Consider the following 16,586-nt stretch of genomic DNA (forward strand, 5'->3'; position numbering starts at 1 on the left):
GAGGAGTAATTGGCTATCGGGAATAGAAAACAAATTAAGATGTGGTTCAATGGAAAACAATGGCTTTGTGGTTTACTTTGGAATTGGAATGTTTCTTTACTATCTGTCATGAGAAAAGAGCTATAATTGTAAGGAAGCTGTAGTGAGTTGACCCTGGCTGGATGCCAGGTACCCACTAAAACCACTCTTTCCCTCCCCTCTGGAGAGAAAAAAAACAGTGAGGGATTCATGAGTTAAGAGCCTGGAGAGGTCACTTACTGATCACTATCACAGGCAAAACAGACTCATAGTGGGGATATTAATTAAATTTATTATGGACAGGATCAGAGCAAAAGAGTGAGAAGTAAAATAATTTTAAAAACACCTTCCCCCCACTCTTCCTTCCTTCCAAACTCTACCTCCTCCCCACAGTGGTACAGGGGGCGGGGAATGGGGGTTATGGTCTGTTGTTTCTGCTGCTGCTGCTCAGAGAAAGGAGTCCTTCCCCTGCTTCCAATGAGGTCCCTCCCACCAGAGACCTCTCCAACGTCAGTCCATCCCTCATGCAACAGTTCCTCATAAACTACTGTCCCGTGGGTCACTTCTCCATGGGGTGGAGTCCTTCACGAGTGAGCTGCTGCTGTGTGGGTCCCCCACAGGGGCCACAAATACTACCTGGGAAAAAACCTGCTCCAGCGTGGGCTTCCCTCTCCATGGGCTGCAGGTCCCGGGCAGAAGCCTGCTCCATCTTGGGCCTCTCCAAGGGATTACAGGCTCCTTCACGCATCCACCTGCTCCAGCATGGCCTTCACCACGGGCTGCAGGGGCCTCAGCTCCAGCATGTGGAGATCCTCCTCTTCCTCCTTCTGCACTGACTTTGGTGTCTGCATTGTTGTTCACATGTTCTCACTCTGCTCTTCCCTCAAGGGAATTTTCACTGCGCAATAACGTTCTGTTCTTAAATATGTTATCACAGAGACATCACTATCACTCCTGATCGGCTTGACCTTGGCCAGCAGCAGGAAGCCCATCCTGGAGCCAGCTGACATTGGAGGGGAAGCTTCTAGCAGCTTCTAACATAAGCCGCCCCTGTAGCCTCCCCACCCCACTACCAAAACCCAGCCACAGAACCTCACTAAAGAAGCATTGTTTCTTTTCTAGACTTGCCTCTCATCTTTGAGCAGGTAGTTACAGTCAATACCTTGAAAAAAAATATGCTGAGACTCAGCTGGTGTAAATCAGTATTTGATGTAAACCAGTGCAGCTCTGTTTACTTACACTGATGCACATCTTTGCAGGCACCTTACTTCTTGGCCCTGTACACCATACTTATTTGCCATGTAAAATCTCTCTCTGTGCAGGTTGTGTCCACAAGTGTTGTGGAGCTGTAATTGCAAACATATTTGCATGCAGGTGACACTGAACAGAAAAGCAGTTGCAAGCAATTTGTGCATGTTACTAAAGCAGCTGAAGTCCATCTTAAACAAAAATGTTGGTCTGTTATCCAAAAACTTATCTTGCAAGACAATATTGTACTGTAAAAAAAACACAGGCATATTCATCAACCTGCTCTGATATGTTGGCTTTATTTACTAGGGAAGATAACAATCAGGCATCAAATAGTCTCATTGCTTTCTCTTTTGTAAAGAAAGGAACAATATTTAATGCACTTGAATCTTCTTTTTTACCTTTCTTCTTTTACTTGTGTCTGATTTCACATTGCATGCCAAAAGTGGGTTTTCTGAAGAGTATCTTGACGGCCAAAATTTTTGTTTATAATCTGTAGCTCAAGTTGAAACATCCTTAAGGTTGAAAATGTCTAAAAATCAATGTGAAGCAGTTTTAGATGGTGATTTTAGAGATGGGGTATGAGAATCTAAGATTGATACGTCTTGCCTGTCTACACATGTTTCTTAAAAGACTTCAAGAATAATAGCTGATTTCTTCTGCCCTCTTAAGAACTGGTAAAAGTAAATAGCTTTTTCTGTTGTCTGGGGGAAACATCTCCTTCAGCCCATGCACATGCCTGAGGTACCATTTGCAGTCGGCCTAATTTGCATAAAGGTAGACTTTAATACCTGTTTCAGTGTTTCAATAATCAGTGCCTTAGACTATGTATTAATTTGACAAGATGCTAAGCACTTGCCATAAGATTGTCTTCAATTATCACTGCCATTTACACAAGCTGCTAATCCTCAGTATCTTTCTATAACTAAATGTAAATTTTGAGATAGGCTTAGTGATTTCAACAGGCTTCAATTTTCAAGGGCAAACATTAATACACTTTGATTAGAACAGCTGTTTTTCTAGTTCATTAAATGGCTATGGTTAAATAATTTAGGCATTTAATTTTCATATGTTCAAAAATTTGTATAACCTTGTCTAAGTTGCTTTTCATTTTAAGAGAAAATTAGCCAACAGGAAAAAGAAGCTGCATTAGTTTCAAACTGATTTGAAAAGTACTAGACAAAATTAGTATTAGAAAGTAGGAAAAGGAATGCAAAAAGGCTATAGAAATGAAATGTATTCTACTTCATAAGAAAATGTCAGAAAAGAAGCCTCATAAGAGTTTGAGAATAGGAGAATTACCTGACTTGAATCCTAATGCAGTAGGCATTCTCAACGGTTTTAGGGTGAAATAAATGGAGCAGGTTCTGACATACGCAGTATTATGTTTTATTCTTGTACTTTAGTTCTTCCTTCCTCAGTCTTCTGAGTGCTCCATTTAAAATAACTTGGAGGGCAAAGCAGAACTGGATTCTCTTGCTGTCAATTATGGGAAGAAAAATGTCCTGTGTTCACTGTTTATCTTTATAATGTGCATGTATATCACTGTGTAGCTGCATTTCTGGCAATTGAGGTCTGGTTTTGAGTACATCAGAGAAAGTTAATAATATGTATTGTAAGACCATAATGAGAATTCTTCACAGTGCTTTTTCAGGGCAGAACATGGTCCAAATGTGGTGCAAACTCTCAAACCTGTCAGTGATGGAGCAGAACAGCATAAGTAAATTCCTAAAAGAAATGCTTGCCCTGATGAGGATAAATCAAAGAAAATTTTTAGCCATCTACTTAAAAACACTGAAATTTTATGGTTGAATTTCTGTATCTTTTGATGGGTGAGAAATCAGTTGAACTTGTAAATTTTCAATTTGATTAAACTTTGTCATAAAGAGGGACTTATTGTTTTAGAATAGTGCCTGCTTAATTCCTTTTACAGTTATTTAAAAATATTCTGAATTTACTTCTCTTTTTCAAAATGGCATTATTTGCATTATAACTCTTAGAACATATTGTATTTGTGGGGTTTTTCCCCAGAATATCCTGAATGTAATTGTTTTACAATAGCTGGCAATTGAGCTTTTTGCATAAGAGAAACAAAAGTTGTATAAATTTTATATCACTGAACTGGCTTTTCAGGAAAATCAGAGGGAAAACAGCCAGGGAATTTATCAATCCTTTAGGTATCCTTCATGTCTCATTTTGGTGTGCATCCATACAACATGTTGCTCTAATTACTTCAAAAGAGGCCTTAATAATTTGGATGTGGGAGATCCTGCACTTTTCGGTATAATCTGCTCTGGCCTGATGAGACATTTGTTTAATGACATTGCTATGCTGCTGAACCAGCTTGTTAGAGTGTGCTAGTATTGCTTCTTCCTCCTGGAAAGGGAGGGGTAGGGATGAGGTCCTGCTGATATCATATTGCTTTATCAGCTGCTCAGCTGTTCAAGGCAGGGTAATAACTGTAGCCAGGGAAAAATCCTCTTTTGTTTGTTTAATGGGTCTTTTCATGAAATCTGTGCAATACCCTATTCCATAAAACAATAGTCAGACCAGTGAATGTTGCTGAAAACTAAGGATAGTGAAACATCTGTTTCTTACTAAAGTCATCTCTTCATTTATTTTCGCTAATGTTTTCATGGTTTTGTTTCTTTTGTTGCCTTTTAACTAGCTTAATAATAACATTGTACTGCTCATCTGCATTCCTCACATAGTCTAAGAGATCAGCTGTGCCTACAGTGTTGAGAGGTTGATTTTTCTTTCTGATAACTGGTGTAGTTGATTGTCCATGTTTCATTGGTGTAACATCTCCCTTTCTTTTAATGTGGTCAGATCTTTAAAATTTATCTCTGAAATGTTATGATTTGCCTTGTAATAGCTGAGTTGCTCACGTTAAAGAATTAAAGTTGTCATTTGACTGTTGTTGTATCTGATGCCTCATCATTATTCAGCCTTGTGTCATCAATATTTCAGGCCATGTGTGTCTGTAGACCTTAGTGTATCAGGGGTGGGGGATAAGAAATTGTAACTCCAGTCTTTCTCTTCCTCTCTATCATTATTGACTGCTAGTGGTACTGAAGCTCATTGTCGTATGTTTGTGCAAATTTTCCTTTGTTTGCATATCCTGTTTATCTAGTTACTCATTTCCCCCTCTGGCTTGTTTTTATTTTGTTTTTTAGAAAAAGAGTGGACCATGATATGCAGGTGTTAAATAGCTCCAATCTTCCAAAAATTTGCTGTCATTCATGCACACTTCATCGTGGATTGTTTCAATGTAAGCCCTCTCAGTTCCTTTTGGAGCTGTAAGCACTATGTTCTCCAAATTCTGCCCAGGTCTCATAGCTCCCTTCTCCACTGAATAGAGAGGATTGGTTCCAGCAGCTCCGGGGAAATAGTTCCCTTTTGCCCAAAAGTAACACTACCAAGAGTAAGACCTGCCACTACAGCTGCCCTGCATGTGGTTTAAAGTTTTAATTAGAGACAGGAGATGACTACACCCTAATCCCTCCTGCCTTGTGTTTTTGAGAGCTCAGAAGTCATGGACAAAGTTACCGAGTGCACTAATGTCGAAGCAAACAAGTGGGTTCAGTGAAGCTGAGTGTTGCTGCCTCTTCCAATTAAGTGACACCTGCTTTTACCTTCATTTAAATAAGCAAAATGAAAACTCTTAGGCCACCTGCCTGCCGATTGTTAAAGCCACAGCTGCTACATGAGAAATAAATGGTTAAATCACAGTTTCCAATTTTCAAAAATTTTACCGTCTCGACATTCCTTATTCTTTCAAAACCCCCTTCTGATTTCAACAGTTGGGTGTGTACCTTGTGGTGTCTGGACAATGAACCCATCCCTCTTAATGGATTTGCAAGGAAATAGGCAAAGCAGGTGTCATGAAAATGGATAGATATTCCAGTGAAGAATTCACTGGAAATTTCTAAATTGCTCTGGAGTGAGGAGTGCTAGCTCACTCTGCTGCAGTGATACAGGTTCTGTTCAGCCAGTCTTCCCATGGATCTTACTGGCCTCTGGATGAGAATGAGTAATTCCCTGGGATTCTGCCCTGATCCCACTTAAAATGTCTCAGCTGTTTTTATAGCTAGTGTCTCTCCATCAGATGTAGGCTAACATTTCCCCCATTTTAGAAAATAAATATTTCTCTGCTTTGATTTTTCATTCTGCTTGCTTGCTCTGCCCCTGTGATTCAGAAAGATAGTATAAAATTCTTGCTTTTGTAGCAGCAAAATGCTGCTGTTTGGAATGAATACACCAAGCATCATGCTATGTTTTGTTGTAGGAAGAACACCTGAAGCTGTATCACTTGTCATGGATTTTAAGTGATAATGTTAGACATTTTTAAAAGAGATTTGATTTGGGAATTCTGATAAGGTTCCATATAGGAATCAGCTGGATATTTAGACATCCAAGAGGAGTCCTTCTGATATACCTATCAGAAGTGGAGCTCATTATTAATGCCCCACTGTTTCAGAAACATTGCAACACCTGGACCTGCACATTCTTCAAATGGCAGTATGACTGGCTGCCTTCATTTTCTACAGATTGTCACATAAAAAAACTTGGCAATATACTCATTGCATCACTGAGCTCCATGTGGCTGCACAAATCTATTCAAAATTGAGATTATTACAAGATCAAGATTGTAGTTGGCAAAATAAGGAGTTGGCAAACTTCTGGATGATCTGATCAGATTCTAGTCTCATGCTGTTCTGTGATGCTGAGCATCAGGCTTCATATATGTGTCTTGGTATATGTTACCTGCCCTGTTTTTTTCAGGTGAAAAAAATTTTTTCATGATAGTACTCTTTTTTTTTTTTCCCAGATAGTGAACTCAAGCAGCTCAGTCAGCCCAGCTATAATATTCTATCTGCCTTAGCACAACAGCTTTCCCCTCTGGTGCAAATATATTTCTACCACACAAGCAGCACATGTCATGAGCCTCTATTGTGCAGTGCATATGCTGTTCCTTGTGCATAAGGAATGGTGAGTCTTGTTGTGTTGTCATAACGAGGCACACATTCCTCCAATGTGTTGTGACTGGGCACCAGGCCAGAGACAAAAGGTTTCCAGTATCAGAGAAGGACAATGTGCTTCAGGACAATTCTTCACTGCTTCAGAATGGGGGTTTATTCTGGGAAAATGTTGGTTGGTTGCTGTGAAAACTGTTGGGTCAGGTCCTGGTGCGGTGATAGTCATTACAGTGAATGGATGTGATCCCAAATGTTCTAGTTTGTTCAAACAGTTGTAGTTAAATGACACTGTAGTGAAGAAACAATTATTTTTATGATGATTCATGGGAAGATACATAAATATAGTCTGATAATTATTTAAATAAGCTCTCCAGCTGAATGGCAGCTTTAAGCCCTTAATTATCCTGATGCAGTGGCGTAGCTTTGCTTGTGCCAATGAGATTGGACACTGCAATACTAGGTAGGAATTCATGTGTGTTAACTGAGCCAGTTTTATGGTCTTCAAAAAGACCATAAACCCAGCTTTATGATCCAAAGGCAGCATTACTTTTCCGATAAGCCAGCGTTTCCAAAAAAAGAAAATCCTGTGTAGTGCATACCTGGAATTCAAATGAGCCAGCTGCTGAGCCAGCACAGCAGGGCTTCTGGAAGTACATTTCATAAAAGCCTCCCACAGAGTTTTGTCTTTTTTTTTTTTTTTCAGTTTAATGAAAAAAGTAAAAAAATTAGAAATAAATCTTTAAAGAGCATGTTTAGGAGAGGGCTCTGCAACATAAACAGGATAGCAAATGTGAAATGCAGAGTATATACCTTTCTGTATAGAGTAAATCAGAGCAGATTTTAAAGGATATGTAAACAAGCATGACTTGTGAGCCATGGGATCCTTCTAACAGAAAATTGCTGTCTTCTTTTGCAGTAAAGAAAACCATTCTGTTTTTTCCCAAATGTAGGGAAGGGGTCTTCCAGCGCAGATATTGGCAGCAGCTGCTTCTTTGCATGTATTAACATCAATTTCTCGGTGAAATCATTCCCTCTGTGTAACTTTACTGGAGAGCTCACAATCTCTTTCAATGCCAGAAGAGCAAACTTTTCTCCTTGGAGGAGGGGCAGAGAAATCTGTTGAGGTCACCTTGAGTCTTCTGCATTAATTTTCTTCCCAGTCTTTTCCTGGTTAACAGCTTTGAGGTCCACAAAACTTTCAAATTCTCTTCTCTTCTTACTAAGGGTCAGTTTCATCCATAGTTTTTGCAGCTCTAAAGCAGATATCAGAGACATTAAATCTAGTTTAATATCAGAATTTTTTTATTCTGATTATGAGATTGTTTGTCAATGGAAAGAGACTGCTCAGCACAGGTGTCTGGGAGAGCTGATGGAACGTGTTTTCTGTTCTGCTCCTTTAGCCGCTTCAATATGAAGCATCCCTCATAGAGGAACCATCTTTTCACTTTGGAGCTGAACAGTGTCTCCTTTTAGTGTGTACATCAGTTTTTAATTAACTTTTGATTTGGCAATATTGCTGCCTGGTTGCACTGGTTTGAGGGAAAGTGCAATCTCTATCAGGAGTTTCGTTTTTTCCCTTTTGCTGCTTATTTCACACTCTGTCTCTACAGCACAGGCCCCTCTGTTTTCAAAATACGTTGCCAAATCCTGTTTTCTTATATTTTTTTAGAATTCATCTCATTTGCATAAATGTTTTAGGAAGAATCACTAAATAAAAAAACAGTTTCTTCCACCAAGTGAACCTTTATGAATGTTGTAAGTTACTAAAATAGGGCCTTATGATGAAATGTGCTGACTCCCTGTAGGAAGAGGATGTCATAGCCCTGTACAAGTTGTTTTACACTTGCTTTTTTCTTGTTGTGAAATTTAGATTAAATACTCTGGTTTTGCTCTCACTCCAATTCAGTTTGGATTATGGACAGAATTAGTTTCTAAAAGTCATCTCACTGAATGAGGGAAACAGCTCTGTCAAAGTGTTTAGTAGGTACTTTTTGGAATAAACCAAACTCTTCCCTGACTGAGCATTTAAGGACGCTGGCATGTCAAACCTCCGTAGTGCTTTGTTGTAAGGCTGGGGATTTCATTTAATCTGTCCTGATGGTCTGCAGTGCTGGGTCTGAGGTGATGCCTGTCAGTTCCTCCTCCTCCTCCTCCCAGCTGTCGCTCCCAGATCATGCAGAGAGAGTAGGTAGAGCCTGGCTCTGTGAAGGCAGACAGGAATCTTTATGAAGTCTTCAGTCCCCGTTGATTTCCTCATGGTAGCACAGTTGCAGTGGTGACTCTGTCAGGGTCCCTCAGAAAGGTAGCTCTGGTTACCATGGGTATGAACAGAATGACGAGTTTACTTGTGCTGCAAACAGCGTGGAAACAGTGTTGGGATAAATTTAACTTTGCAATGCAGGCAGCTACTCAAATATCACTTAGATATACAAAGTAAGGTTGGAAGAAATCACATATTAAATATGTTTCCTGGCAAGACTTCATTGTATTCTGCCTCTATGGGGAAACAGAGTTAAGAACAATTGGGTCCTCTACTGTTTCAAGGACCTCATTTTTCATCCTTGACAGAGTTAAAGCACAAATATTAGTTGAGTTTGACTTTTTTTAAAATCAATGTGTGTTGTTAAAATTTTGTGGTAATGTTTTGCTTCCCTCATCCATACTGGCACATTACCTCAATGTTTTAGAAGACAACTTCATGATAAATCACTTCTTATGCTCAAAGCAAGTGGTTTTATTACCCATGTATAATGGAGTGATGATATTCCACTTCCACTTGATGCTTGAAAGAGTCAGCTTTTTTTTTTGAACCTCATTCTATTCTTGCTACTTCTTTTTTCACCTTAAAGAATAAACCTCAATAGCTTCCATTTTTTTCACAAAACAGCATCACTTTTGTACAGCAGAAACAAGTTTATGGGGTTCGTGAGGAGGTGCCTTCCCTCTTTTTTGTTCCTGTTGTGTCTTGACCTCATTATCTGTGTAGCAGATACTTCATAGGACTCTTGAAAGAATTGATTACCTTTTTTTTTTTTTGTTAAGACAATGTTTAGATCATTCGCAAAATAACTTGCAAAAGACATACTCCAATCAGTTTGTTTTCTAATCACCCTTGTTTTCTCTTAAGTCCATAATTCTGATTTAATTTCCTGAATGAATGCAGATCAGATTAAACATACTCTTCTGCACATTACCATTGTGCACATAAAATGGTGGCTTTTGAATTTCTTTTCCATTATGCCATGTATCATCACTGCAAGGATTTTTTTATGACTTTACTAACATTTACAGGCACAGAAGGAAGCAAAAAAAATTGCAACCTATTTTATACATAAAACTTAGAACAAGAATTTGAAAGTCTGATTTTGTCTGTAAAGAATTATGGGTTCTTGTTTAACACTTTTGTTCTGAAGAGGAATCATACAAGTATGCTTTATTTATTTCACTGGTATTGTCTTTCTTACCTGGGTGGGAATAATGAAGAGATGTTTTGATGACAGTTGGCTAAAAAAACATGGAAATTTTGCTATGAAAGACAAATAATTTTGCTAAAATACAGGTTTTAGGTTCTGAACGAGCCTTTTAGTGCCTTCCACATGGGAAGAGACTGCCTTGATCATACAATTTCACTTGAGTTGTTTTAACTTTGAATTGACATGGATTCCTTGTTTAGGAATGATATGTGATTTTTGCTATTCATTTAATAAAGTAAGGTTTCAATATTTTAAATCTCAAGGTGATGAACAGGCATGTAGTCTTTATTTTTCATGAATCCAAATAATAAAGTGTTGCCATCTTAGCTGATAGACATTGTTTCTTTAGTGAAAAATTAGGTGACTTTTTCATTGCAGCTGTGAACTCTGGAACATCCACAGCTTTCTCAAAGGTAAAATAGGTTCAGCCTCAATCTAACAAACATGTACATGCGTTACACAAACAAATAGGTTTACTGGCCCTTATGGTAAGTGAACTGCAAAACCGAACTGATGAGGTCCTGATGTGAAGAAATGACTGGTTTTGAGGCAATTCCATTTCTGACTCTTATCTGTTGGATATTAAACTTGACACTCAGCTGTCACACATCGTGCCCAGCAGAGAGTTGAAGGAAGCCTCGCTGCAGTTGTCAGTCAGCAGACTCTGAGTCAGCATGCATAATACACAAATAGTTGCTGATTTTTTTTTAACCTGTTGTACTAAACCCAAATACTAAGTTGAAGGACGAAGTTCATCCCTTGGTCTTCACTACTACACGTACTTTATGCTCACTGAGATTATTGGGTCGTAATACAGCACTTTCCCTGATTGTGGAAGATGTGGTTAAGATCTACCTAACAGTGACTCCTGGAGGGAAATGTGGCTGAAGGTGGATCATCTGGACAAATGGCTTAGCAGCAGGACAGACTGCCACAGAGAGACCACATAAGCTTCTCCTCTTCCAGACTAGATGGGAAATTCTGTGTTCAGAGGTGGCCCTGAGAGTGGTGGAGCTGCCATAGAAAAACCCTGGAACTTACATTGCTTCTCAAGAGCCATTTCTAAAGCAGTAATGTACTTTCCTCTAATGAAAAGGAAAAGAACTCCTAGGTTTTTGACTAAGTCATTAGGTATGTGTGCTTTGCAAGAATGGAGCAGATTTTTGTTGAAAAACTGAACATTTGAAACCTCCAAATCTCACTCAACAGAAAGAGATTGCTGATTTGGAAATGACTCTGCAGTGATTATTCTCTTCCTCTTGATTAAGTTCAGTTCCTGAGACAGCTATTGTCTCCCATGGTACATCACAGCCAAGGATTCACTAAATGCAGTATGTTTTACGCAGCAACAAGGAAGACCAGAACAGAAATCTTGAACATCCTTAAAAGGAAAAATGAAAAAAAAAAACAAACATTTTTTACATCCAGCTTGTAACTCTTCTCAGTTAAAATTCCAGGGCATTTTTCAACAAAACCTTCTTTTTTTTAAAAGGAAAAAAAATGCATTCTCCTGACACTTTTTTACTAAACTTTGTTTGCTCATCAAATTGACCTAACATTAAAAAAAATTGAAAATTCTGCATATTGCTTAGCCTGATTTCCATAAACCTTGTCTAAGGAAAGGCAGCTCATTTGCATGCTGGTCTTGTTTTTCATTCTGCTCTGAATAATACCATGGGCTGCATGTTCTTTGTCTTGTTGAACTCCAAAACATCGCCTTTCTTGAGGATCATCAGATCTAACAAGAGTTAAAGCATTATTTCAGTAATATGCAGCTTTGTATATTCAAAACTTGTAGTGTAAAGGGGAATGCTGTTCTTCATTAATTATGTCAGCAACTGGGAAAGAGCTGCTAGGAAAGATTTGCACTGCTGCTCATCTAAGACATGGCAGTAATGTGGGATGTTTTTGCTTTCAAAGCAGAATACAGGACAACATGACTAATTGTGTTGGTAAAGTGGCGTCAAGCTCACCGTAAAGTAATTATTCCCTTGCACACCAGAGAATGATGAGTCTTTGCAAAATCAGATGCAGAACACGAACTTTTTTCTTCTATTAAAAAATTAAGGCAATGCAATACCCCACAGTGCATTCGTGTTGCATTTGCTGGGAAGTTTTCTACATCATGCTTGGGTATGGAGATTTGAACAGCATGTTGTGTTTTCATATCTTTCTGTCAAATTGTAACCATATCAACTGGCAGTACAGGTATTTGGCCCTCAGTACCCTGATGTATTGTAAATCTGTTATTTTTATATAAATAGACTTCTTACCCTACAAATGAAATTAGAATCTGATCCTGATTCTGAATAGCAAGTTTCAAATAAGAAGGTCATTTTATCTTGTTTGTAAGAGAATAAAAGAGCCCAGAGTGGGCTGCCGTGTGGAACAGCAGAATCCCAGTAGGTTTTGGAATTTTCTTTGAAGAAACCATAACCACACCGATCCCTGGAAAACACTGAATCCATTCCAAATTTAAGAATTGTAGATTATTCTTGTGTTCGGAACTCAATTTTTAAAAAATAGGATGTTAAACCATGCAAGTTGAATGGTTACCTCACTGAGAAGCAAATTATCAGTAGAGAAAGCAAAGTTAGTCTTGTTTTTTCAAATCATCCTCAATGCTAAATAAAAGCTTATTTCCAATATTAAGTTGGGGCTTGATTGCCATGACAGTGGTGGTTATTTTTAGGGTTTGGAACATAAAATGGAAAGAAAAAGTGTTAAAATGTAGAAGAGGCAGAACTCATGCCGCCAGGCTTGGAATGAGAAGTGGTGGACCATGATAAGATAGTCGGGGCTAGAAGGTCACCCGTGAAATACCAGCTCCTGCAGTTCAGTTGTTGTCCCTGGCTGCTGTGTCTCCTGTATCTTCCACTTCCACTGGTAAGATCACACTTGCTCTCCAGCACTGGCAGGGTACACAGTGGTTTGCTCCCTCATTTGATCAGTTAGATGCTAAGATGTTGCCAGTGGTTTGGTCTGGGTAACTAGTCTTCACTGCTAAGTGACAGTGTTTTTGAGTAAAACCAGAAGACTCTTGGGTTCTCCCTTTCTCCTCCACTTCCCTTTTCCATATTGGTTCCTTAATTCTCTTTTGTAAGCCACAAATCTTTTTCCACCATTCTGTTATGCGTGAACTCTGCTTTGCTTTGTTTATAGCAGTGTCAAAACTCATTGCTTTGGATTGCTTAATCCCACCTCATCAAAAGGGAATTGATTGCTGCTTAGAAGCATCACTTACAAGGCGATGCTTACAAATCTCTTTATGTTGACATACCTGTGAACAGTGACTGTTTCATCTTATCCAAAATCACAGTTGTTTCAGTGCTGCCCTCTCCTCCTCGTTTGTTGATTGATAGCCACATATTGCGAATTTCTGCATTGTGTGTGTTAAAAATTACGTGGAAGAAGGATGATCTTTATAGTGTTTGTGGTATGCATTAAAATAGTGTTTGGATCCTTGCCTGAACTACCAAGTGCCCCTGCCTTAAAAATGGTTGGCATTTAGGTAATAGAAGACCTCTAGTTCTTTTTTGGCCTGACTTCTACGCTTGAGAGAATGTATAAATATTGTAGATGGTTTGAGTACTCCAAGGCACAGAACTTGTTTGTAGCTGGCTCTTAAACACTGTAGCAGCAATTGTGCTGGAATATTATTAAAGAAATGGATTGGAAAACCAGTTAAACAAAAAATTGTGAGTCACATATGGTTCATTTAAGAAGTTATTTCCCATCAAACTCCCTGTTACTGGACCTGATGTTACTTTTAAAATCAGAATAATCTATTTCTTAGCTCCAAGTTCTATGTTAAATTGGTCTTGATAAATATTCTACCTTGCACTGGAAGTTTCAGATTTTGTTAGCTGGTTTTAATATTCATCTGTACAGTTCCTTAGCTGCCTCTGTCTCATCTAAAACTAGAGGCGAATAAGAACACACATTTTGAAGGATGTGGCTAATTTTCTTATATTCATGAGAGAATATTCCTTTGATTTGCTATGTTGCAAAGCTGAGGACCTTATTTCTAGATTTAAATTGATTCAAGAATGAATGTCTGTTTTTGATCCACGGGCTCCCTCTCCTGGTCTGGGAGGTGCTTGGCACCAGGAGCCTGATCAATGCAGAAGGTAAGTGGAAGTTATTTGTGCATTGATTTAGGGACGTGATGTTGACGGTGTCTCTTAACTTCTTCCATGTTTAATGACAGAACTGTGCTCTCTCTAATAGCAGTAATGAAATTAACATCATGATGAATGAGGGTTGCAGCGTCAGGTTTATCTTATTCAAATGCCAATTAAGACGTATCACAAGGACAGAAAGCAATGTGCTACAAACAGTATTTACAAATAAAACCAGTGAATTTGAACGTAGAAATAACTTCATGAATATATACTCTCTAGATGCACTGATACTTCATCTTTGTTTCTGTGACACCTTTGTATTAATATTCTTAGATTATAAACATATTAGTATTGTAAATTGCTTAAAAAAATTGAGAGTTTAGAGTCATAAAGCACACCTCATAGGTAAAAATTTTATCTGTTTTAGAGGTCACTTAGTTTTGCCTTACATTTTAAAGTACATTTCTAAATTTATGAAGTAAATTTGTGGCAGAGTTGAAGAAAAATTTTTTGTGTTTTACCTTCCCAGTCTTGCTTCTAAGAATTCTTTTCAGCTTAAATTTATCAACATGAACAAATGTTTGCATAGCTTAAGAAGTGAAACAAGTTCTAGAATGTTCCTTTCTCTAATATTGTTAATTCATATGTATATTGCAGCTGACATAATTTTAAAAAAAAAATCTCTTCAGCTCCAGTGATTTTGAGTAGATGCTGTTTTTCACATTTTTGGACCAAAGACCATCATGATAATTTTGGGCTTGCTTTATGCTGAAGTAAGTGACCACAGAATGTCACAGGGATTCAAGATATGCAGGTCCAAAAGATTTATTCAGAAGACCTGCAGTGCAAGTAGGGGCAGGGCTGGGACTGGCTTTTGTACCTTGATGACAATGCAAAACAAGCACCAGACTGATGTGAATAGCTTTCACTTTAGAATATCAGGCCCTTTTATTCCAGGGCTGAGTTTATAACAAATATTCAAAGAAGTTTCTAGCATTTTCATTCATGTTTGAAAGATCTTACTAGTGAAATATCAAATCCCAGAGCTCATTCAGAAATTTTTTGCTAGAAGTGCTAATTTAGGTGTTCCTCTTGGCTTAAGCAAGCATTGACAGTTATGTGTTATGAAGCAAAACCAGGTTTGGGAGAACTATTGTAGCAATTCTCTCAACTTACTTATTATTTGTTCCAAAGACACTGAGGGTGAACTTTTCATGTGAGCAGAGGATATAAAACATATATGAGAAGTGTTAAGTATTTTACTGCTGTGAGTTGGTCTGACTAACATTACAAGAAGGAAGACAGTAGAAGTGAATAGAAATAATGCATAACATATGAGTCAATAAAGTCTGTATCTCCTGAGAATTTGCTGGTTTTATGTATACTATAGGCACTTTAAAATGACAACTGTTTGCTGTGCATTCTTGTTATGCCACACTCTTGATTATTCCCTTCACCATCTTGTAAATCTTCTGTCCTGGCATCTATTAGTTACCTGTTATCTGTTATCTAGTTATTATATCTATTAGTTATCTAGTTATCTATAACCTTATTTAGGTTTATAGGGATTGAAATTATTTCTGAGCTAAGTTATCTAGCCTCTGTAACACCAGTGCTCTGAGATAGCTTGATACTTATCTGTTGGTTAAATAGGCAATCTGACAGGAACACAGCACTCCTATCTAGTTTACTGACTTAGTTTACTGCACTGGTACATTGAAACTATTATGATATTTTAACATTTTGTACCATACTCCTCCTCCTCATCCCCCAACTATGAAGCCTGTTTAAAGTTTAGACTGTAAGGTACATTGAGCATACAATGAGAAGTAGCTTTCTATAGTGCTATGACTTGTTAAGTCTTTTCCATTAAAGCAAAGTGTGGTTTCTTTCTTCTTTTGTGCACAGGTACTTGGAACACCAAATGAAGATACGTGGCCTGGAGTCCACTCTTTACCCCATTTTAAACCAGGTAGGCTGAAGTACCAACTTCATCCAAATTCTCTCCCTGGAAATACAGAACAGAGATAGCTGCATCCCTGCCCACAAGCTTCGAAATGACTTGGTGTGCAGTGTGTGAACCATAATGCACTTCTGTTGCTGCTTTTTATTGTACTCAGGGTCTGTGTGGGGGTTCTTTTGTTTAATTTCTTTTCCTTCTTTTTAATTTTCTTCTGTTTATTACAGTATGAGCCCTGACCTGCTTGCATTCCTCAGCCACCGAGTATCGTACCTTTCAGATTGCTAGTAGGGTGATTCCTAGTCAGTATTACTCTCCTTGCAGAGCACACCAAACTTTGACAAATACTAAAGGAAACCAAAGAGTAGAGAAAAGACATTGTGAAAGCTGAAGTGATTAACTAGATCATCTCTTAGCACATTTCTGCAAAGGTTCAATTTTTTAATACATGTTATATTTGAAGTTGTCATATTCTACAACCATCCTTGAGAAGCCATTTCACCATCTGATACCTTTTTGTGAGAGGGAACAGTTTGTTCTCTAGAAACTAGATGGATGTGGTCAGCTTCATTATGCTATATATGTATGCATGTTTATATATGTAATATACATAGTATTGTGAATTTCTGAGTGGGGATCTTAGAAGTTCATTTTTAAACACAGCAAAGCAGGTGAATGAGTAGGAGATGTGTTGGCTCTTGGGGGTGGTAAAATACTGGAATTGGTTGTCCGGAAGAGGTTTGCCATCTTCATTCTGTTCAAACCCTGACAGGACAGGACCTGA

At 38.2% G+C, this 16,586-nt stretch overlaps 1 protein-coding gene across 3 annotated transcripts in view; it reads left to right on the forward strand.

The window, feature by feature from the left end:
* The window catches only part of CDK14 (cyclin dependent kinase 14), a 314,193-nt gene that overhangs the window by 200,254 nt on the left and 97,353 nt on the right, over positions 1 to 16,586 (forward strand). For all 3 annotated transcript variants that reach the window (XM_027749121.2, XM_027749124.2, XM_027749122.2), the window contains one exon: positions 15,751 to 15,814. In XM_027749121.2, coding sequence (XP_027604922.1) covers positions 15,751 to 15,814 — 64 coding nt within the window. The remainder of the gene's footprint in view (positions 1 to 15,750; positions 15,815 to 16,586) is intronic.

This window comes from Pipra filicauda, unplaced genomic scaffold (assembly GCF_003945595.2).
Source record: "Pipra filicauda isolate LSUMZ 115617 unplaced genomic scaffold, ASM394559v2 scaffold105_size2325265_pilon, whole genome shotgun sequence".
NCBI classification, from domain to species: Eukaryota; Metazoa; Chordata; class Aves; order Passeriformes; family Pipridae; genus Pipra; species Pipra filicauda.